The sequence below is a fragment of the Amblyomma americanum genome, chromosome 1 (assembly GCF_052857255.1).
Source record: "Amblyomma americanum isolate KBUSLIRL-KWMA chromosome 1, ASM5285725v1, whole genome shotgun sequence".
NCBI classification, from domain to species: domain Eukaryota; kingdom Metazoa; phylum Arthropoda; class Arachnida; order Ixodida; family Ixodidae; genus Amblyomma; species Amblyomma americanum.
In genome coordinates, this window is record NC_135497.1 from 127865637 (window position 1) to 127888032 (window position 22396).

The 22396-nt window shown below is 43.3% G+C and overlaps 2 protein-coding genes across 21 annotated transcripts in view; one reads left to right on the top strand and one right to left on the bottom strand.

Annotated features, from left to right (window-relative positions):
* The window catches only part of LOC144113648 (uncharacterized), a 73859-nt gene extending 65771 nt beyond the window's left edge, over positions 1–8088 (bottom strand). For 13 of the 16 annotated variants that reach the window (XM_077646857.1, XM_077646855.1, XM_077646842.1 and 10 more), the window contains exons 1-3: positions 7763–8088; positions 5480–5929; positions 2769–3079 (exon numbers count right to left, since the gene is read on the bottom strand). In XM_077646857.1, the coding sequence (XP_077502983.1) occupies positions 2769–2776 (8 nt within the window). In that variant the 5' untranslated portion in view covers positions 2777–3079; positions 5480–5929; positions 7763–8088. The remainder of the gene's footprint in view (positions 1–2768; positions 3080–5479; positions 5930–7762) is intronic. The other 3 variants (XM_077646843.1, XM_077646845.1, XM_077646849.1) reach the window with 3 other exon arrangements.
* The window catches only part of LOC144113647 (uncharacterized), a 53497-nt gene that overhangs the window by 8740 nt on the left and 22361 nt on the right, over positions 1–22396 (top strand). Inside the window, exons 1-12 of one of the 5 annotated variants that reach the window (XM_077646835.1) lie at positions 8641–8816; positions 11137–11255; positions 11624–11733; positions 13181–13277; positions 13814–13908; positions 14987–15141; positions 16553–16599; positions 17046–17107; positions 17289–17452; positions 17552–17589; positions 21364–21500; positions 22093–22196. In XM_077646835.1, the coding sequence (XP_077502961.1) occupies positions 11168–11255; positions 11624–11733; positions 13181–13277; positions 13814–13908; positions 14987–15141; positions 16553–16599; positions 17046–17107; positions 17289–17452; positions 17552–17589; positions 21364–21500; positions 22093–22196 (1097 nt within the window). In that variant the 5' untranslated portion in view covers positions 8641–8816; positions 11137–11167. Of the gene's footprint in view, positions 1–8640; positions 8817–11136; positions 11256–11623; positions 11734–13180; positions 13278–13813; positions 13909–14986; positions 15142–16552; positions 16600–17045; positions 17108–17288; positions 17453–17551; positions 17590–21363; positions 21501–22092; positions 22197–22396 lie in introns of those variants that run through there. The other 4 variants (XM_077646837.1, XM_077646839.1, XM_077646840.1 and 1 more) reach the window with 4 other exon arrangements.

Sequence of the window (22396 nt, forward strand, 5' to 3'; positions counted from 1 at the left end):
TTCGTTACTGACATGGTAGGGTTTCCTTTTTCTACGCCAGAAGTCATGTGCCAGGTAGGTATTTTTAATTTGCTGCTTCCCCTTGACACCAAATAAGCCGGTGGCCTTACGAAAACATTCCTGACGTTATACAGAATGGCACTACTTGATTGTCATTTATAGCACTTCGCTTACACAATGTTCTCTTCCATCACTCTAGAGGACTGCTTGCATCATGCGTTATATTCAGCTCAACTGATCACTCATGTGTTTCCAACTACCGCCCGATTTCCTTGACATCAATAAGCTGCAAAGCATTAAGACCAGATAATCTGCCGGAACTTCACCATATTACTGGAAGAAAGCAAACTGTTATCAGAGGCCCACAATGGCTTTCGGCAGGGTTTGTCAACTGAAACACAGCTGCATACCACGTCATGACTTCTCGCCAACAATAACAAAAAAAAAACATTTTATTGGACTATGCCAAGGTTTTGACAGAGTGCCTCATATTAAATTATTACAGAAACATCACGCCATTTGAATAAACAGTAAAATAATCTACTTTAGGATGGCCTGCCAAGAAAACCGCTATCGGGATGTTCAATTTGACGAGTACTGCTCATAGAGATTGCAGGGTACATCGGGAGTAACACAAAGTTCAATTTAGGGGTCAACTTTATTCCTTATTTATGTTATTGATATTGAAAATATCAGATACTGATATTAAGATAAAGTTTTTCACAGATGACTGCGAAAAAGGTGTAGAAGTGCAAGAAATGGAACACGTTCCAATATGCTGATAAGTACTTAGTGTCTCTGTATGTGCAAGAACAAACATTTTGCAACATTTTGATTCTGTAGATTACATTGTAATTAGGGAACAGAAGGCTCTTAAATATCTCAGGGTCACTATTACAGACATTGAGTTGGCATGACCATATTAACGTCTACATCGAACCTTTTAAAACTCTATAGTTTACTCAAAGAAAGTTTTGACAATCTAGAAAGATAAGCAGTTAGATTTGTTTAACAGGTGAAAATGAACTTGTTCCCAATGAGTAACAAATGATAGGATTAACAGTCACAACCTAATTGCCCTTCATGCCTTGAGTACAAACTCACATTTTGATACCAGGAAAATTATCTGAGAATATGTAACAGTAAACAATACTTTTAAATGCAATTTTTTTTCTGAATACTGTGAGTGGAATGCATTACCAAAGCACACTGCTGATATTTCCAGTGCTTGTGGAAAATTTGAAGTGTGTGAAGCTGTTCTTATAGGTATGTTTGTTTTCATTGTAGCCGCTGCAGTGGCTCAGTGGTTATGGCGCTTGGCTGCTGACCCGAAAGACACGGGTTCGATCCTGGCCACGGTGGTTGAATTTTGACGGAGGTGAAAATCTATACTCCCGTATACTGTGCGATGTCAGTGCTCGTTAAAGAACCCCAGGTGGTCAAAATTTCCGGAGCCTTTCACTCTGGCACCCCTCATAGCCTGAGTCATATTGAGACGTTAAACCCCCACAAACCAAACTGTTTCCATTGTAGCTGTTGATACCTTGATTTGACTATTTTCTTATTGTTGCTGTTTATATGTTATTTATGTACCACAATTTTTTTTGTTCTCAAGAAATCTCAAGAAAGAAGCAGCAAACGTCTGTCAAAGGAGATCCTCCATTCATTGGCAGCTACCCACTGTCATAAAGTTGCTGTCAGTAGCTTTCTACCTGCTAGCCACCTGCGATAAGTTGCCAGCTAGGTCAAGGCAGCTGACAGCAATGTCACGGCAATAGGCAGCCACCACTGGTTGGAGGGTCTCCTCTGAGGGACATTTGCCACTTTGTTCAAGAGCGATATCTGTCTACAGACCTTTGCAAGTTTCTTGCCATCCTGTTGAAATCAGAAAAATCTGGAAATGATTGTCTGGAAAATCTCGGCAAATATCAGGAAAATCTGTTGGATTTGGCCGTAATGTCATCTTCCTTGAAATCAAGGCTCCCAACTTTACTGTAGCCACCCGGAATAGATGACGTTTTTTACTAGTTCTGTAAAGTGTTTTGAGCTCACAGAAAAACTGCGGGCAGCAACTAAGGAAGTACTTATCAACCTGAATCAAGTGCTGCCGTTTTCGGCACATTTTTCTCTCGCACCTCATAACTATTTATATTCGGTAAATAGTTTACTTTCTGTTTGCCAACAGATCCTGCTGAGCAAACAGTTCCGCACAACAGTTGTATGAAACTCATCAAAAGAAATTCGAATCATCGTGCGGGTGCTTCATTTGCAAAGAGTAACACAGCAGTATAAAAATGCACGCGATTTTTTCACTATGTAGCTGACAAAATTGCTAGTAATATCACAAGTTCAGAACATGGTCACCACAGCACATAGCATTAAAACATGCTAAGCATGCACCCACAGCCAACTACAATTGATAAAACACTGGTAAACACGGCCACCAAGGGATATTAACAGAATGCACGACAGCAGCGTGGGAGTAAGTTCCAGAGCTAGTGGCGGCACTGGCAGTTAAGTGAACTAAAGCACAACAGCAAAAAAAAAATTAATCCAGGGCACTGGTGCAGCTACTCATTAGCAGGTCACTCCTTATAAAGCTGGTAGTGCTCTGGATAGCATCAACAAAACCTTTGACAAGGCAGTAACAGCAGAAGTCAACTGGGCAAGATACTTTCCCATGAACAAGTCACTGGAGTGCATGGCACTATTACACATTTATTATTATTAGAACTATGGTAACATTTAGCACGTTGTAGAAAACTAACCTGGGCATAGAGCAGGTGCAATCACGTGACCAAAATGTTGTGCCCCGGACGTCTTGCAGAGGCCGCTTAAGTATCTGCCCCTCAGATAATATGCCCCCAGTGAGTCCTTGTTGCCAGATTAGATTCACTGCTGCAGCCAGACCTGGGTGCCAGTGTGGAAATGCAGGGAAGTGATGAAACAGGAACACCAGACTATCATCAACATCCCAGTCGAAGCTTGCCGAGAAAGGTACTGGCACACTCCGTAGAGCAGGAGCACACTCCGGGGGTCAAAACCTTCATAGGAGCTGCAGGAGGGACACCAGAAGTACCTAGGCATAGAATGGGTGTGATAGCATGGTTGTAAGAATGCTATGACTCATCATCATCATCAACCTGACTGCACCCACTGCTGGGCAAAGGCCTCTCCCATGTCTGTCCAGTTAACCCACGTAGTTATGATTTGCTTGAGCACAAGTTGTCACAGCTATGAAGTGGCCTGCACTCATCACAGAACAGACAAAAAGCAGCCTCAAAAAACTTGCCAGGATAGCATATGAAAAGATGGGAACACGAAACAGTACCCCACCATTCTGTCATATGTTGACACCAGGCTTAGTCCTGTTCCAGATAGATGAGAAACTCTGGCATGTCCAGTTCCAGCTAGGTGATGCAGAAAATTAAAATTGCAATTTGAGGTGTACTCTAGTGCTATCACTTATTCAGGACAAAGAAAAGCCGGGATTCATTGTTATCCATTATGCATCCACTGCACTCAGGTAGTCCACGATGGCCGCAGTCCCTGCAAGGCCCTACTGTGTGTTGTGTTGGGTTTTATGGCACATAAGCAACTAACACTATCATTTGCAGACAAGGTTAAATATGTCTGCTTTTATAAAAAAGAAATAATTCTATGAAAGGTTAATCCTTGTTCAGCAGCTTTGCTTCTCACAAGAACAAACACGAGAACAGTCATTGAGCGCATTTTTGTGCAGGAGCAAGGTATGGTAGAAAGGAATGTCCCAAAATTGTGAGACATGGTGCTTCTTTAGTTTCTCAAGAGCTTTATGCACGACAATAAAACGATTTATCCTGACCACTTCTCTGCTGTTTCCATATGCGTTTCCTTTGTTTTATGCGACTAAACCTGTGCGTAAAGTGAGTGCCCAATGCAAAAATTTCATTGTGTTGAAAAAATCTTGGTGTGTGCATGATTTATGTTCTCTAAAAATGGGCTTAACCCAGGTGCAGTTTATTATTCCATGCAACCTACCACTTACCTCTCAGTTCACACTGCACAAACTTCATGCAGTCTTTATACTAGAGCATATTTCCGTTCTTAATGTTCCCTTTGATAGCTGTGTGGCATTTGAATCCACCCTCTCACTGCTACAGATTTTGACAAGACTCAGAATCGAGCATAAATTTATGTCCTTGCATTGCGGTTGTATTGCGTACGATATCTCCAAGTAATGGTGTGACTGCATTTCCTGAGCAAACTGATGCGAGTACGCTTAGGGAGTCAGTGCAAATACTAGTTTTCGATATTCTCATTGTTTTTCTCAAAACACAACTGCGTATAAGAAAACCGAACACCTGGTAGAATGTCATGTAAAACCATTTGAACAGCATGCAGATATGGAAGCACAAGCATATGAAGGGATTCAAGTCAAAATATGCAGGCACGGCACCTGGCTAAGAGGCACCTGACAACTTGGTCCCCTTATATGTATACATCCTATTAAAAACTGCAACCTACAGATATAATTTGTCAGACCAAAATTGGTTCCTGCTTCCATAGGAAAATACTGCGTGGATGACTGAAGCCAATCAGAAGTGAGTTCTGTCAGAATTTCAGCCTGGAAGTTCTCCTGGCTGCCAGCAGAACACACTGTCAAAAAAAAAAAAAACTTACTGGACAATTAGGATACTTAATAATGCAAATTTTTGGCACAGCTGTTGAGGTACTTTCATATCGCAATAGTCTGAGGTAAAGAATTTGAGAAAGGCATGTACGTAGATACACTTAAAGACCACTCTTTTTTCTCTCCCAGACATACTCGCTCTTCTACAAGTACTTCTCTCCCCGTCTTTGGCAGTCATGATGGAAGCCTTGGGATCCGAGAAGTGACTGGAGATGTGTTTGAGGTGTTGGACCAAGGTCTGATTCTGACATTTGCATGTCTTTTGGGAGAGTGTCACAGCAGTGAGAAGAGTTACAAGGCACAGGAATGGAATGATTTTGTACATGACTAGCACGAAGTTCTTTTTTGACTTTTTGTCTACACTGAGTCCCCCACTACTAACATGTGTGTTGTTAATGTGACGTGCAGAAAATCCACGACAACTTTGGTGAATGCTACAGAGCCATCACTAGCAAGCCACTGTCATACTTTGCAGCACACAGTTCACCAACTTCATATAATGTGATAAAGAATTCCGTGAATACCGCAGACATAAGCCGGCCAGTACATGGCATTGGAGCTGCATGAATGGGATTCACAGAGTTACGAATCTCCCACACAGTGTTTTCAGGTGAGACGTGGGCTGGCTTTGAGACACAATTGTAATCGTTGCTCTGGACAGGTACGAGTTGGGAAATGTGCCCTACTTGTCTGTTCGGTAGCGATTCCATGTGGTTTGAGACCACAGCCACCACACTCTGAACACACACTGTTGTCTCTCAGCTGCTGCTGGAAAGTCTTCCATTGCACACACACTTTTTTACGAACCTTAATGTCTCTGCATTTCGGCCTCGGCCGCGCGAATGGCCGGCTCTTCTCGGCGGTGGTGCTGAGCTTCTGCTTCTGCGGCGGGCTGCCCTCGGTCCTCTCAGCAGCTAGGCCAAGCTTCTACTGAGGTGGGCTCTCCTGGGTCCTCTCGGCACTGCCACCACGGTTTTTCAGCGGCAGACTCCACGCGATCCTGGCGCTGGCAGCGCTGAGCCTCTGTTCGGGCAGCGCACACCGCTGGATCCTTGCGCCGGAGGTGCTGTATGTGTCTCTGTGCAAGTGACGCGTCCAGCAGCCCCGCCAAACGAAACACTTGTACCGGCTGCATCGTTCATTGTGTAGAAGGAATTGCCTCACACGATCTACCCCGAAGAGCATGCGAACTGCTTTGACATCGTCACTCCCGCTGTCCCTTCGTTCAACCCAAGGAATGGGCCTTTAACCGCTGCGCTGCAAAAAAAAAGGGTACGAGCTTTGCAAGATGCGGTGGCCTCATACCGCTGCAGAGGCGGAGAACTATGAACAGGCAGCAAAGCCAACCAGTGACGGCGCCAAGGGGAAGCGAGAGGTAGCGCCTACATAAAAAAAAATTATCCACTTGCTTGAGGCTTTCACGAGCACGTAACTTGGTAATGCTGCCTCTATAAGAGACCTCCCCGATGCCCAACTCCTGCGTGCGTTATGCATTTCCCGTTCTATTTCCGTGTTTCTTTTTTTTTGTTCACTTCTCGCTTCCCCAGCAATCGTTTTATTTTCATCCATGCAAAAAATTTATCTGAAAAACTCTGTACATCCCAATTTTTGGCCGATCCCATAAGTGGGCATTTGGCACTGTATGAGCATAACAACTACGACCTCCCCGGTCAGTACGCAGTATGGCTGTTGCCGCAGCAGTTTGTTAATTTTAGTTATTTTAGTGTAAGCAGCAGTGCAACAGAGACTTCATATGCCTACCCGAAATTTAACTTGCCACCCATATATGAAGATCTCTGCTTCTACTGGAGACACCAGCTGTGGTTCAGTCTCCACAGTGAACGCAGCTTCCAGCCTCAAATCAGGCATGATAGCCGTCATGTTAAATCAAATCAAATCTTTATTTTCTCTCTCAAGGAGAAAGAGGGGGTGGCGGGTAAAAGCCGCATGATTGCGGCTTGACGAAGCCCGGCCCCCTCATGTACAATTCGGCAGCAGTTTGAAAAAAAACACATTTAGCTTCAAAAAGTTAGTTAGAAACAAATTTCGTTAAATACACTTCAGCTTAAACACAATGCTTATAAAAGAACCTTTCAACACCATTCATAAAAAGAATCTGCAGCAGTACAGAACACTTCATGGCAGTCAAAAACACAGGATACAATAAAATAAGCAACAAGTAACAAACATCAAGAGCACCAAAATGTACACACACAAGCATACAAAATTTATCAGGCGTTGGCTGCAAGAAAATGTGCATAAACTGCTCGTTTGGACATCTTTTCCGGGCAGACATCGATGGCCGCAAGGTTATTTAAAAGAACAGCTGCGTGATAAGAAATGGACTGGCGACCATAATCTGTACGACAGAAAGGCACAACCCATGAGTCATTTCGACGAGTATTGTGGGGTCGAAGATTTATTAAGTCCAGGAAGCTGTGATTACACGCCAAAACGGACGAGCGATATGCAGACGTGAGACGAAAAAGATAGATGGATTCTATAGGAAGAAGTTTAAAGTGATGAAAGTAATCAGAAGTACGCGCATGACGGAATATTAGCAACTGCACGCAAGGCATGTTTCTGACCGATTTTAAGTTTCCCTATGTTTCCTTAGATGTAGTTGACCAGATTAGATGGCAGTAGTTTAGTGTAGACAGAAATAGTGCGTCTGCGGTTGGTAGGAAGTGGCGGTGTCTGTTTAGTATCCCGAAAACCTTGTTATGTTTGTTGCAGAGTACTTCAACATGTTTATTTCACGTAAGGGTATCAGAAAATGTTACGCCAAGGGTCTTAATTTCGTTAACAATACTTACTTCCACACCGTCTAAAAGTATCTTACCTTCGGGGTTAACATTTGTTCTTAGAGCGGAAAAGAATAGCCTGTGTCTTTTCAGCGTTCAACCGTAAATGATTTCTTTGCGACCAGTCGCTAACAAATGACAGTGCATGGTTAGCAGAGTAAATTAAATCATCAATATTTTCCCCTCTGAAAAACAGCAGTATCATCTGCGTAACCAACCCATGATATGGCGTCATGCAGGGAAAAATATCATTAATATAAACAACAAATAACAAAACGAAGCTTACGCCACGAAGTGCAATCTGGACAGTCCCGTCACACCAAAAGGCAATAAACGCGCTGAACAACTACCTTCGGAAATTACTTGCTAAACACTTCGAGGACCGACGATCGACCGAACACGAAAGCAACAAAAGCACGAGAGCGGCGAACTTTGGCCGAAAGTGAATAAACTTAGGACGCTGAAAATAAATCCCACCGCGCACATCTGGATCGCAGATTTATCTAAGGGGGCTGGTGTGCCTATGTTCCGCAGAAGTTAGTCGCGTCCTACGAACCATAATGCAAAAAAGACGAACTGCGCAACAAGAACACGGACAAAAGGGAGGCAGACACACACACTAACGCAGTGTGCGTTAACACACACTAACGCAGTGTGCGTTAGTGTGTGTCTGCCTCCCTTTCGTCCGTGTTCTTGTTGCGCAGTTCGTCTTTTTTGCATTTTGATCAACCAACTAGCCCGACAAGTCCTGTTGCTACGAACCATCGCTGCTCCACTTCGCGAGACAACAGTGGCGGCAGCAGTGTTGTTGCCTGAAAAGATGATGGCACATACCCACGGTGGGGGATTGGCCAGGGTTTGGTGCAGGTCCAAACAGGGAATGTCTAATCCAAGTGAATCTCAACCGGCTTATCAAATAAGATGATTGTGAGTGAAAAGGAAATGGACAGAGTTTAGATCTGCATCTGAGCGCACCGGCCACAGCTGGCCGTAGCAATTCCGGGTTTTCAAATTTTGCCAGTAACAATTAGAAAGAAACAAGTATCTTTTGTGACTTGCGAAAAAAAATATTTTTTTTATGTTGTCACTTTGTCTAACTACATGTCCGTAGCTGAACTTATAACTTTTAATTTTCAAATTATAACGGCCATTGTCTCCAAGCCGTCTGGTATGCCCAGTGGACAGCATTAATTGGTTCGCTGCATATTTCATTGGCTGCTTTTGTGGCGTCAGCGCATTGAACAAGAGTGAAAACCAGGTGAAAACATCGCCGGACTTCGCAGAGCGTCGCAAGTCGCGACATCCTCGCCGCATTAACGACGGCAAGTCCTAGGTATCGCGTGAGTATTCATGTAGTATAATTCTAGCTGCAAACGACGTGTAGAACCGTGTGTGCAGTTTCGGTCTGTTAGTAGTTCGTAAACTTTGTAACCTTTGTCATTTCGCTCTCAGTGTAGACGACAAAGGTGCAGAATATATATGCGATAGTCGTGTATATATAGTCCGCAACAGCTCGTGACTGAAAAGCATTTTTTTTTTGGTCGAGTGCATGCATTGGAGAGCCAGCGTACTACATTGCTAGTGCGCCGTATTTATTATTGATCGAGCTTTTTTCCCCCAGCAATATGTTAAGATTGCTTTTTTATGCTGTAATGAGAAGTGGATGCTCCATGTACATACATACGTATAAAACGCTTCACGCGCACCGTAAAATGCTTCTCACTTGAGAAGCATGGTTAAACCGCTCGCTTATTTGCGCAGGAATTTGACGCAGAGATGGCATACGACAGTCTTGCTTTCTCAGTATACCAATTTTGGATGATGTACTTTCCTGATGTGATCAGAATTGTAATAGTTTTGCATTGGCGACCCATAAGAAGCAGCTTTCGCGCAGCTGGGGCGCGTTTAGCATTGCAACGCGGTTCTTTGGGCATCCCGATGTCAATAAAAAAGGTGCAGGCGGTGAAAGCAAGGAAAATGTTAAATTTTTATTCACTAGCTGTCATAAAAAATAGCAGCTGTCGAGAGTGTGTCGTATTTTATCATGCAAATTGTGAGTGTCTGGCCCCGCTAGGCCTACTCGCCATGTAGTCGCCATTTTTGTCGCTGTGGCACCCTCGACTGACCGTGTGGTGGGGTAGTTATTCGCCGCCATCTTGAGTCTTTAGTAGCCAATCTAAAAAACTGCAGCTGTGCAATGCGCCATGTAAATAATTACGTACGTAGGTCCATAATCGAATCGCCGTAATTATGATTCGCCCGCGGCCAACAATGTATATATGTTCTGCTGCTTGGACGTAAAGAGGGGGCGCATATATACTGACACCATTTCGCGCAGCCTTGTCGCTTTTTCGCTGCTGTGGGGATCTGCAGCTTTGGCTCTCGGTTTTTCGGCTACCGCAGAATGAGCCATGTGCCTAACAATTATGTCTGAATTTTGTGCTTCTTGCAACCGTTCCAATTAATAGACATTTAATAGTCGAATTCCTGGCTTAGTTCCAAAGTACTGCACTGTCTAATTGCTCCTCCATTTTTGCAGTGGAACTTTAACATCACCATGTAATTAACTTGTTTACATATGCATGGTCATTAAGCAAATTTCATTTCAGTTCTCTATAGAGATTACAGATGCATATAAGAATTTGTAATAAGCTTGTTTAACGATACATATTACAACTCTGATGAGCATGCAGATTTGCACAGAGAAGGAGCTATAGCATGTGGTCTTGTAGCTGGCTTAGCTGCAGAATTAAATTTACTTGAAAAAATGCACTGAAAGAAGTGTTGCTGCTGAATAGTTTAGTTTCTGTGCGAGTTTCTGTGCTTCTGCTGTGATATACTGTCTGAGAAGTTTAAAAATGTGCAGCTTTTCAGCTTCATTGCACCAAGCACTGGAGTTAATTCACTGCATTCTTCCCAGTTGGGCTTTTGGAAAGACCTCAGGAAAGAGCTGGCTTTCGATAGTGACTGTTGGATTCGGTAGCTGGAATATGTGGCATTTTGTCTTGGACTGCGTTACCTGCAGTGGTGAAGAGATGACCAAAATCTACGGAATTGTACTGTGCAGCCGCGAAAATCCGTACTGATGCCAAGATAAATAACATGCTTGATAGTGCTGCCTGCATGTACTCCCTCGGAGTAAAATTGGCACTTGTGAAGCCCGATGTGTTTAACTAAGCATTGATAGCTAAAAATGATAAAAATTTGGTATTGGAATTAAGGCACTCATGCAGAAGTGAACCATATGAACGATACAACAATGGGCAACAAAGCCTCAGCCTTCAGCTCACCTAACACTGAATGGGCTGATGCAGGTGCATTTGTCTGCACTCTTTTGTTTATCTTGTTATGGTTCGTTTTCTTGTAGCTGCATGGCACGACAAGTAGTCAGTGGTCATCGCTCACTTGGATTCAAGGTTATAATACGTTAGATATATGGACAATTAAGTCTGCCTCTTTAATTCTTCTAAAATGATGCTTTTATTATGTATGACATGCTTTCGTTGTGCTGCTTCTACCATCTGATGTCTCCTTGCTTTTTTTACCATCCTTAGCAGACGCAAATTTTTCTTAGCATTTAGGTGGTACACCATGCTTTTTGGAACTTAATTTGTTCCCCTTTTGGTTTTTTGAATGCTTGTATTTTTTTCTTTTTCGTAGAAGACAACTAGCCCTCTGCACAGGAAAGACAATGAGTGAGGGCCAAGACCACCATAAACGGATGCCAACAACACAGGTTGCAACTGTCGGATCCGCCAATGCTGCTGAGGGGCAACCTGGTGAGACGGAAGGATTAGGCGTTGTTAGTGAGTTGAGCTCTAAGGTTTGAAGCTGTAGCTTCAGGACAGTTTAAACTATCTTGCAGATATTTTCGGCTCACTTAAGTCATCTAATTTACATACAAGTCTACTGGCACAGAAGCTGTACTATTGAATATTGGTGCTTTTTTTGCTTAATTACGTCACTGTGACACTGATTTGAGTTCTTTATCCTGTCCTTTTTTTGCACTTATTCCAGTTAGCTGACTGCTACTGCCCACAATTATGGCTGTTAGCTGACCATTGATTGTTCAGCTAAAGTCACAGTTTATGTAGGAAACCACTGTTTATAGATTTTTGTATGCACATGGCATTCTTTTCTTATGCAGGTGCAGTCATGACTTCGAGTCAGCAAAGACCTTGTTACTCGGATTTGTTGGATTCCATAAGAAAGATACATGACAAGTTAATCACATTGACATTGAAGCTCATATTTAAGGTAAGAACTTTGCTGTTTTGTGCATCAGTTTTCTCATCACTAACAAAGATAGATATGCTTAAATGATACCTCAGTTGTTGAGCTGCTGGCTGTATTTGCACTAAAATTTGGCACAAATTATTGGTATTATTCTTGCAGAATATGGTCTCATTGAGTGTTATATCTGACAGGCACATTCACAGTACACAGTAAGAGCACTTTGATAAAGATTTCAAAAAGTATTAGCCAGGCTGTCGCCGGCACAATCATTCACAAGCAGTGTGAAGAGTATGCAGTTTTAAGGCAAGAGCCTTATTTGACCCATTAGCAATGAAACGACGTCAGTGTCCAGGAAAAGTGGTCCAGAAAATCACCAATTAGAGTTGCTGTATAGTACCTAGAGTTGCACGTAGGTCTATCGTATTGCTATCCAAAGTAACCATATTATGAGGAAAAGCCGCAACTCCTGCATACAGGAGGTGAACTTGATGTACATAGTGGTAAGAGTGAGTGCAGGCTCAATCCGCTTAATTCTGGCTGCCGAACTTGCTCTATTCTAGGCAGATTACTGTTGCATTGAATGAAACAACTTGTTAGTAATGCATCAGCTGCACTAATTAGGCATATCTCAATGAGTTATTAACAAAATACTTGCCATGTGGTGGATGAGTGGCACTGTTTGTTGTAGCACCACAAATCTAAACGTTTTCTTTTTAACAATCTGCATACACTTGCGATAAAATTGCTTGTTATTGATAAAAAATCATCGATTTAAACATGTGCACTCGGATAAGTTTAAACACCGCAAAGCACGAGAACAGTAGGTGTACGAATGGACTGTTAGCAACCGTCTAGTGCTAAACGACATGCAGCAGCTGGCTTCTCCACAATCCATGCATGCTTTTCAATCATGTAATCGGGTTTAGCCGATAGAGGTCCGAGCAGCACAGGGAACACTAATGCGCAACTCTAGGAACTTATACAGTAACTCTACCCCCTTTATAACGTCGTCAGCAAAGTAAAAGATTTCTTCCAAAGGTGTGTGGAATTGAACCCAGGAACTTCAGATTGCGAGGCGAGCATGCAACCTGTAGGACACAAAACCGCATTGCTTCTTGGCGAATAATGGTGAACCTAGTTGGTGCTGGGCTAATTGATTAAAACCATGCACTATTTAAATTTACTTTCACCAATTTTTTTGTTGCAATTTTGGCACTAGACTTAACATACCAAATGAAATTAGTTGTTTACTTTTGCTTCTGTGCATTGAGGTTTAGGCAAAAATAGGGTTACTATGGCTACTTGTCATGTTCAGAAAACTAGGAGGGTATTCTGTGGACTATAAAAGTTATTTGTACTTAGGAATCATATTTTTGTTTCATCAAGATTACAAGATGTTTTTTTGTGCGCTGTATACTCATTGCATGAAGATTGGGAACTGAATGCAATGACCAGTTTCTACATGCAGTTGCAGGTTTGCGAGAATGCAGAGGCTTCGAACCAAGTTCTGGGAGGCCGCCTCAATGACCCTCAGCAGCGGATTGTTGAACTAATGGCTGACAATGGTGATGCTTGATTTCACTCACACAATTAATTTTCTGGTCCCTACTATGAGAGCTTTAAGAGTCCTTTCATTGGTTTTAGGCTGAGTACCACTGACAGAAGTAGACATTAACTTGCCTGCCTAAATATGCACGACTAGACATTGCCATATCTGCCTATTGCTCTTAATGTACAATAGCTCTCTACTGACGTAAGTAATAGCATGACCACCTATAATTACCTGTTGATATTGCACTTTGGGCGATGTTTCATCGCCCTCTGAATGACATGCACTACCCAAACTCCAGACCCCAAAAACGTGTTCTTGAGGAACCAGGTTCAGCACATCTGTCTCATGGCTGCATTGAATTTTGCTTGTCTTGCTGAGCCCTGGGTGCTGATAAGGTTGAGAACTGTGTGGTACAGTGTATTGTGGGTATGCGGCAGCTTGAAGTGCCGGCATTCCTCGCTATCTGGACACTGCACATAACGGCAGCCTCACTCATGTTGTTGCTCAATAAAGTGACTAACTGCTGTTCATACTCTCTCACTTGTACAGCTCAGTGCCACCTGAATATGCAGCGCCTTGTTGAAGAGCATTCAAATGTGCTTGCGGACAACGAAAGTCTGGTACTCCAGCATAGAACTGAAAAGGTTTGTTCATCATGATTCTAGCTGAGTAATTAAACCTATAGAGACTGTATTCGTTCTCAGGTTTGGCAGGCAGCTGGAAGTTGGCACGTGGCAACTCTGTGTACTTGCAGGCACACCGCTAGCAAGTATTGAATAAAAAAATTGTCAAGGTTTCAACTTGGTTAAATGTACTGCAGTGCGAAAGGATTTCCAAATTTCCAAGGTCAAATTTTTGCATTGACGTGGCCCAAATTTGGAGGTCCTCATCGTGCCAGGCTTGCTCAGTTATATTTGGACATCAATTTTCATCCAAATCGGCCAAGGTAAAATTTTGGTGGTGGCCCAGGACAAATTTGGAGGTCGCCATTGTGTTTGGCGTGGTTAGTTATGACTAGACATTGATTTTCGTCCGAATATGCGAAGGTCAAATTTTGGGGGTTGGTGGACCGAATTTTTGAGGTGGCCCAGGCCAAATTTGGAGGTCACCATAGTGTTATGTGCGGTAAGTTATAGCTAGGCATCGATTTTGGTTCAAATTTGCCAAGGTCAAATTTCGGGGTTGGGTGGGTCAATTTTTGGGGGTGGATAGAGGTCAAGATCAAAGACCATGTCACCGTAATGGACCAGAGTGGTCATGGTGAACCCTGTAGACATGGTGCACTTTATGCAGTTTACACACTTTTCCTGTGGTAGGCATCACAAGGTTATTTCAAGGTCATCTGGAGACACTGACTCTGAGATCAAATTTTGCATGGAGTAGAGTGTTCCCTCTAGAAGCTCCAACATAGAAGCCAGTATTTGAGCAGCAGGAGCAGGTTTTCTGCTTTTGCGCAGCAGTGCTGTAATATGCTTGTAGCCTACAGCGAGGTGGGCCTCCTGATCAGATTATTCCAAACATTGTGACACTCTTGAGGCTGCCATGTGATGATATGAGCTGTGACTGGCTATGTGTTTGAATGCCATGTTTTGCAGTCATAGTTACCTGCATATAGGTTCTCCGTGCTACTGACATCATATGCATGAGTAATCTCTATACTGTTGTTCGCTCAGATGTGGTTGCAAATGAAATACCTTTTGTTTTTGTCACGCCTGACCCCAGGAGGAGAAGGACCAGCTCATTGCACAACTGCGAATGCTGGCCAGCAAGCTGTGCGACCTGTCTGACTTGGACGATAGGTCGGCCCTGAAACTTATTGAGGCCTTAGGCAGTGCCGTGCAGCAGCTCAGAGATGAGCGCACCTCCTTGAATGACAGGTAAAAGCTGGGCAGGGTTCAGTGCAGCCACAAGCTTGTCATTTCACCCCTGATATGTTGTTGTTTTCACCTTCAGTGAGGACTCCACTGCAGGATAAAGATTGTTACCAATAATCTTCAACATTTCTTGATTTTCTGTGTGTGGCTGCCATTAGGGAAAACGAAGTGTTGTACTACCAATATGTCTGAGTTATATTTTGCTTGCTGATGGTATGTTTAAGCTCATTGTGAGGACAGGCATTATTTAAGGCACTTGGAAGTTTTTCAGCATGGGTGTTCAGCATTTAGTGTGGCCAAGATGTACACCCAAAGTATATTTGTTTATCTGTCTTAGCAGTTGTCTCCTGTATCCCTTCAGCCGGGATGTGGACGTGGGCCGAGTCTACTAATACAACAAAAGTTAATTCTTATAAGGTTGTGATAGAAACCTACATTATGTTTACTTTTAATGGCCGTAACATATAAATGAGAGAGGGTTTTACCAAATTAGGATAAAGGCACTAGCTCAGGCACTACTGACAGAGTAGAATGGGCAGGAAAAGAAATAAAGATCACCTGAGAACAACAGGCCAGCACCACTGAAAGTAGGAAGCACATATGTTGGGTGCATTGCTCTGCTGTTTGAAGGGGCAACTTCTTTTTAGCCTTTTTCTTTTTGCACTCTTATGACAAGTGCCTCTGCAAAGAATTTCAGATGATGTTTGTTCCCATGCATGCAAATTTCTGAATACCTACCGTAAAATTCCGAGCAAGCGCCCCCACCACCGCAAGTCAAAATTACTGGCAAAGTGGTGAGGGGTCGCTATCCCGGAATGGCGCCGAAATTCAAGATGGTGGCGACATTTTCCTGCCAGGAAAAAAAAAAGCACAGTGCACATGTACTTAAAACGTCCTGCCTTTCTTCCCCGGTCAAGGAGCGCATCTTCCACGTATTCACTAAACAGCAACGCTTCTTTACTCAACTTTCTTTGAAGTTTTGGTTTCCCGTAGCAAGTTCTTGAAATTTTTGTCCCAGTCTCATATCCATTTCCGGTCGTGCTCGAAGTCTCGAGCCATTTGGGGCACGTTCCTTCCGTATTCCCGATGCCATTGTATGACTTCAATTTTCTTCGCCACTTTTACGAATGCATTGCCAACCTGGCAATGCCAAAACAAGTCAACAAGTGGTGCATGGCGAACAAGCTTGTGAAATTGCGAATGGCTTGAAAAGCAGGATTCGATTGGATAGGGCAGGCCACTGTTGCCTGGGGGCGGTGTGTGATAAGGGTGTGGAGATTATCTTTTCATATGAAGCTTAGGATATATTCTGGTGGCTGGCTGTAGCTATGTTGAAGATCTATTTTAATTACAGCTTTCATCTTTTCCCAACAAATTTATCGACGCATCTGACAGTCTTGCTTCTGTTTTGCAGAGAAAGAGCGGCAAAGACCACTATAGAAGCTCTGACTGGAGAGAGAGGTATACTTAAAAATTTATCCTCATTTTGTTTTAACATCTAATGTCGAAGTTTTGATTTCTCTGTTTCTGTCAATATGTTTTAAATTGTATGATATCCATATTCACATAAATATATTAACTCATGCAAACTGTACTAAGAACAGTGCACTCTGAAACAAGGGTGCTCTTGGGAAGCATACAGATATAAGTGCATGCACACTAAATACAGATTTTTCATAAATATTCGCGTGGTGTTTAATGCCATGAAGTTATTTTGACTTGTGCATAGACTGGAATTGCTATTGGAGTGTATAGTCTTTAATACCTTTGCAATGGAGCTGCAATGTGCTGCCATGCCATTTCCTTTTGCAGTGTAGCTGCATTACCTTTACTACTGTGTAATATAGTCCTGCATTTGCACCATAATACGTTGACAAATAATGGTGACCATTTTGCACTGTTTCCAGATGCCCTAATGGCTGAAAACAGAGTCCTTGCAGAAAAACAGAAGGACTACAATGAGCTTCAGGTCAGTTTATTAATGCCATTTCCCAACAGCATGTGTTACATTTTTTTTCTTCTTTTTTGCCTGCTCAGAAATGTTGCAGTCCAACTGCGTGTTGTTTCCATACACAAATTCCCACACTAGCTAGCATTGTTTCTCATGGAGATAGCTGCTTTGAGCATGGCATCCACTTCTATTTCTATAGCAAGCAAAAGAAAGTCTTGAAGATCACCTCACGATTTATAAAGATGTTGCCAAAAACATAACTCGGGAAGTACATCATCAACTGACCAGTGCCATGGGTACCTTGAAGCAAGTGATACAGGAAAGCACAATTGCTGAAGGTCCTTTTGAGGCCACTTTGCAGACGTAAGTGGTCATTTCAGCCTGATTTCCAGCTCACATGTGTGAATAGAGATTGCGTATGTATTTGACTGCATTGCTTGCTCACCTTCCTCTTGGCTGCAGTGTTGAGAGGGAAGCGGTGAGGCTGCGCACACAGATCTGTGAGTTCCACATTTCTGTTTTCTTTTTGTGCATGTTGCAGGCAAAGACGGTGTTGCAACGTTCTTGGATAACTGGCACATCTCAGTGTTAGTGTCTAGTTGTGCTCAGAATGATGTGCATATGATGTGCATTTTGTGCTGGAGATCTCTCAGTCTTGGGGCTGCACTTTTATAAGCAGGAAAACTTTCAAGTTTGTTCCGTGCATCACCTTATTTGGTTCTATCTTTTTTTGGGTAAATTTTTTGCACTATGGCAGAGTGGTTTTGTATGGTTTCATTCACTTTAGAAACCATGCATTAGTCATTGCACTAAATTTTCTCTCTGTATAAGCAGGTGCTAAGTATTAATTTTAAGCGAGGTACCACCCGCCACGGTGGTTCAGTGGTTAGGGCGCTCGGTTACTGATCTGGAGTACCTGGGTTCGAACCCAACTGCGGCGGCTGCGTTTCGATGAAGGCAAAACACTAAGGCGCCCTGTGTGCTGTGCAATGTGTAGTGCACGTTAAAGATCCCCAGGTGGTCGGAGCCCTCCACTATGGCACCTCTTTCTTCGTTTCTTCTCTTAGTCCCTCCTTTCAGGGTTTGCTAATATATGAGACAGATACTGCACCATTTCCTTTCCCCAAAAACCAATTTTCAATTTCTAGGCTAGGTGCACTGACTTTCTTCGCTGCAGGAAGATGCCTGCACTTTTGAAAACACTTGTGCTACACTTTATATTTAGTGCTATTTGGACTGCTGTTAGAGTTGTCGGAAATGCATACCTAATAACCTGTTATTTTGTACATGGAGGTAACTGTGACGGTGTGCTGTGTATGGCAGCTGAGAATAGCCCGTTGTGATATTTTTTTGCAGTTTGGCTCTCAGCGCTGCCAGCTTTTGGAAACATCACCACTTCTTGGTGGATGGCATTTTTAAATGCACCTGTCAACAGGTTCTCGTATTCCATAATGGAAAATTTAAGTCAGCCGCATCAGATTAGCTAAACTGATGCCGAAAGTCGAGGCTGTGTTACTATTGGTAGTTGTAACACTTTCCGGAACTTTCTTCTTTGTCTTGGCCCCCCAAAGATGACTCACTTTAATCCGAGGTGAAAATTTGTAATGGGTTTCTAACTGGTTTCCAACTGGTCCCAGTCCATCTGGTTTAAGGAACAAATTTCCAGTTGCAACTGCGACCAGTTGCATCTGGGACCAGTTGCATCTGGAACCAGTTGCAATCCCAGATGCATCTGAGACCTGTTGCAATCCCAGGTGCAACGGGGGCCTACTGCGACCCAGTCACAGACATCTCTACGGGAGCGTCTGGACGTCCTTGCACTAGCTAGCTCAAATACATTTGAGTAAGCGAGTATACATGGCCGTCATGGAAGCCCGAAACACTGAGGATGATTTTGAGTGCGCCAATGTTTATTGCCCTTTGTGCCTTCACTAAATCTTGAATCTTCTCGCTGGGTACGTTCATGTTTTAGACAGCTGCGGTGGCATTAATACTCTTCTGCCGAGTCTAAAAGGTCAGGGTTGCTGCAGTACAAAACATTATAGCTCATTTTTATAGGTGACAAACAAGAGAATAGCACACAGCAACTGCAAACAAGCCCAGTAATTTACGCTGTCTTTACCGAGGCAAGTCTATGAGGCATCAAGGGGTGCTCTCTGCAGCATTAAAACGCAGTTGTGCTGAGCGGAGTTTGCTTCCACATGCACTTGGGCACACGATTCGAATGCATGCCCACTTCTCGTATAGTAGAGGTCAGTTGCATACATCACCAGCCTTTGTTTCAATGCACAGCGAATTTGGCAAGACAGCCAAACGAGTGAGCGCAAAAATATAACGTGCCGCTAAATGCGTTGGAATTTTTTCAGTACGTATGCAAAAATAGCATAAAATACACTGAAATGAGCAAACTGAGTATGCACCTTCAAAGGGCAGGATTCCCACCACTGAAAACGACTTGTAGTCCTAATTCGTATTGACGGTTCCACTTGGCTAAATTGTAAAAGCAAGCAAACTGTCTTCCTTCAGCCCCATCATGGAAAGATCTGTTGAACAATCTCACCAACAATAGTATGCGAAAAATTAATTCTATGTTGAGGTTCTTCAACCACAATGCGGAACACGATGAGAAATTGCGCATTCAATCTGCACGACCATTGCTGCTATGGCTACCCTAGGAAGGGCGGTGTGCGTGAAACTGGCACTTGTTTTGTATCGGCAACCTTTTATGCTTAGTACTCTGTTTTCTCTAGCATGAAGAATAACTTAATAATTTAAAACTCTAACATGTTATTTTTCTCATAGCTGTAATTGTTTGCGCATTGTTTGTGCTATTATTGATAAAATACGCTGCGAACTTCAACGATGGGGGTATAGAGAATGACACCCGCACCCAGGCTGGAGTTACGGTTGGTCACGGTAGTCACGGTCTCCGAAATGGAGGCTCGTTTGGGTGGTTGGGCAATTATAAATCAATAAATATAACGTTAGACTGTCCGAAACGTCTCTGTCACAACGGGTTGAAGACACAAAGAGAATGGGCTTAATAAAAACAAAGAAAAAATTAGCTATAACGCACTCACACGATACATTCCCAGCATGTGCGTGTTGACCCATGCTAACAGTGCAGAGTTACGAGGGAAGTGGTGCTATTCGCAAGGAGAGTGTCTACGGGCATTTTTTCATGCAGTGCACACAGTGCGATCGGAATGATGCTCGCCAATAAGCCAGCTTTCATCTAATTTCACAGTACATTTACTTCTGTGCCTAATGACCGTACGATGTGCGGAGCCGCAGCAGCATTTATTTCCTTCTCAGCGTCCCTCCAAGCAGTAAAAAGCTTCCCATTTGGTTTTTACCCACGACCAATTCTGCCCAGTTGGCCCTCAGTTGGGAATTTTTGCTCCCCACTTGACCCACAAATGGAACCACTTACTTCCCAGTTGGTCCCCAGTTCCTACTGTTTGGCTCTCGACTGGGAATTGATGTTTCTGAGTTCATGGCGAACTTGACCATTTGCCTCTCACTTGGTCCCCAACTGGGTTTGAAAGTGGAACCAGTTGGCTTCCAACTGGGACCAGTTGATGTCTAACTGGTTGGACATCAGTTGGTTGGACCAGTTGGTTTCCGACTGCTGTCAGTGACTCCCAGTTGAATTTCCAGTTGAAGATTTTCACCTGGGTTAGGTTCTAGCAGCTTCCTCTCTGGACGATTGGAGTGACTGAAAATGACCAAGTGACACGAGCCACATGCTAGAATGCTCGAGCTTCGAGATGGCACTTGGGCAATGACAAGGGATTAAAAAAAACTTGTTCTTGAGTCTGCAGCCAACTGGTTCGGGTCATTCCTCCCAACGGCGCTCTAAGCATTATTGTTTAGACAAATGTATTCTAATAGCCTTTTTTTGTGTCAAGTAGAGTGACAAATAATGGATGTCTGCAACCTCCGAATGTGCATGGTGGGCCTCATTGTACTAATATCTTTGCCTTTGCTGTGTGACAAATCAGAATGCAAGTTGTAAATAGTTGGAAAACAAAGCAGCTACATAAGGAAAGAAGTAAAAAATACACCAATCTTCTCTCAGGAAGATGACATCAAGGTGATGTAGACTAGAGCTCTATGCAGAATAGTATTTTCTTTGTTATTCAAATAGAATTTCTCCAAAAGTAGGGAGATGCTGTTATTGTGCAGGGGGCTTGTTGATTTTAAGTCTGGAGCATTTTTGTGCAGAAACATCTATTCTCAATGAGAGGTGGGGCATTTTTGTTCCCAAACAGCCTTATTCTATGATCACTGGAGCCACTCCGAGAGAGTGACCTCTGACATGAGTGACGAATTGGCCAGGAAGAAAGAAGAAGTTCAGAGACTCTCTGCGGAGTGCGCAAGAATGGACTCTGTCATCAGGGAGCAGATGGTAGGCTGTTTTCCATGCTTCCTTTGGGCATGAGAGCTTAGGATTGACGGTTGTGTTTTATAAGTGAAGTTTCAGTGTCCCGAAGCTGCATGTGAGCTGTGAGGGATGCCGTAGTGCATGAACAGAAAATTATTTCCAGTCACGCGCGTGGCTCAGTGGTTAGGGCGCTCGACTACTAATCCGGAGTTCCCGGGTTCGAACCCGACCGCGGTGGCTGCGTTTTTATGGAGGAAAAACGCTAAGGCACCCGTGTGCTGTGCGATGTCAGTGCACGTTAAAGATCCCCAGGTGGTCGAAATTATTCCGGAGCCCTCCACTACGGCACCTCTTCTTCCTTTCTTCTTTCATTGCCTCCGTTATTCCTTTCCTTACAGCGCGGTTCAGGTATGGAACGATATATGAGACAGATACTGTGCCATTTCTTTTCCCCAAAAAACCAATTATTATTATTATTATTAGTCACATAGAATTCTTTTATGTGCTTTGATATCGCACAGCAAACCGGAGCCAATGTCACCACACCGCTTCTTAGAGGCGGGACGTTCATATGATGTATGGATTCCACTGATTGTCTCTGGTTTGTTCCGTGCAGGCTGAAATTGAAGGCCTCTGCAGTGGTATCACCAACTTTGAGCAGCTTGCTGCAGATAGTGCTGGTGACCTAGCACGAGTGCAGGCTGAAGCCGAGTCCCTCAAGTGAGATTTTGAGATTTTATTTGTGATCTTTTTTTCCACAGTTACCAGAATAGTCCCTTAATTGCAATGTGCACTTAGCTGCACATAACTGAGAGTGGCACAGTTGAAGCTTTTTGTTGTGTTTGGATCTCGCATAGCTTGGCTGTAGGACCTTTTGCAAATATATCTCAGTCTGCCCAACTTTGATTATCCTTAGCCAT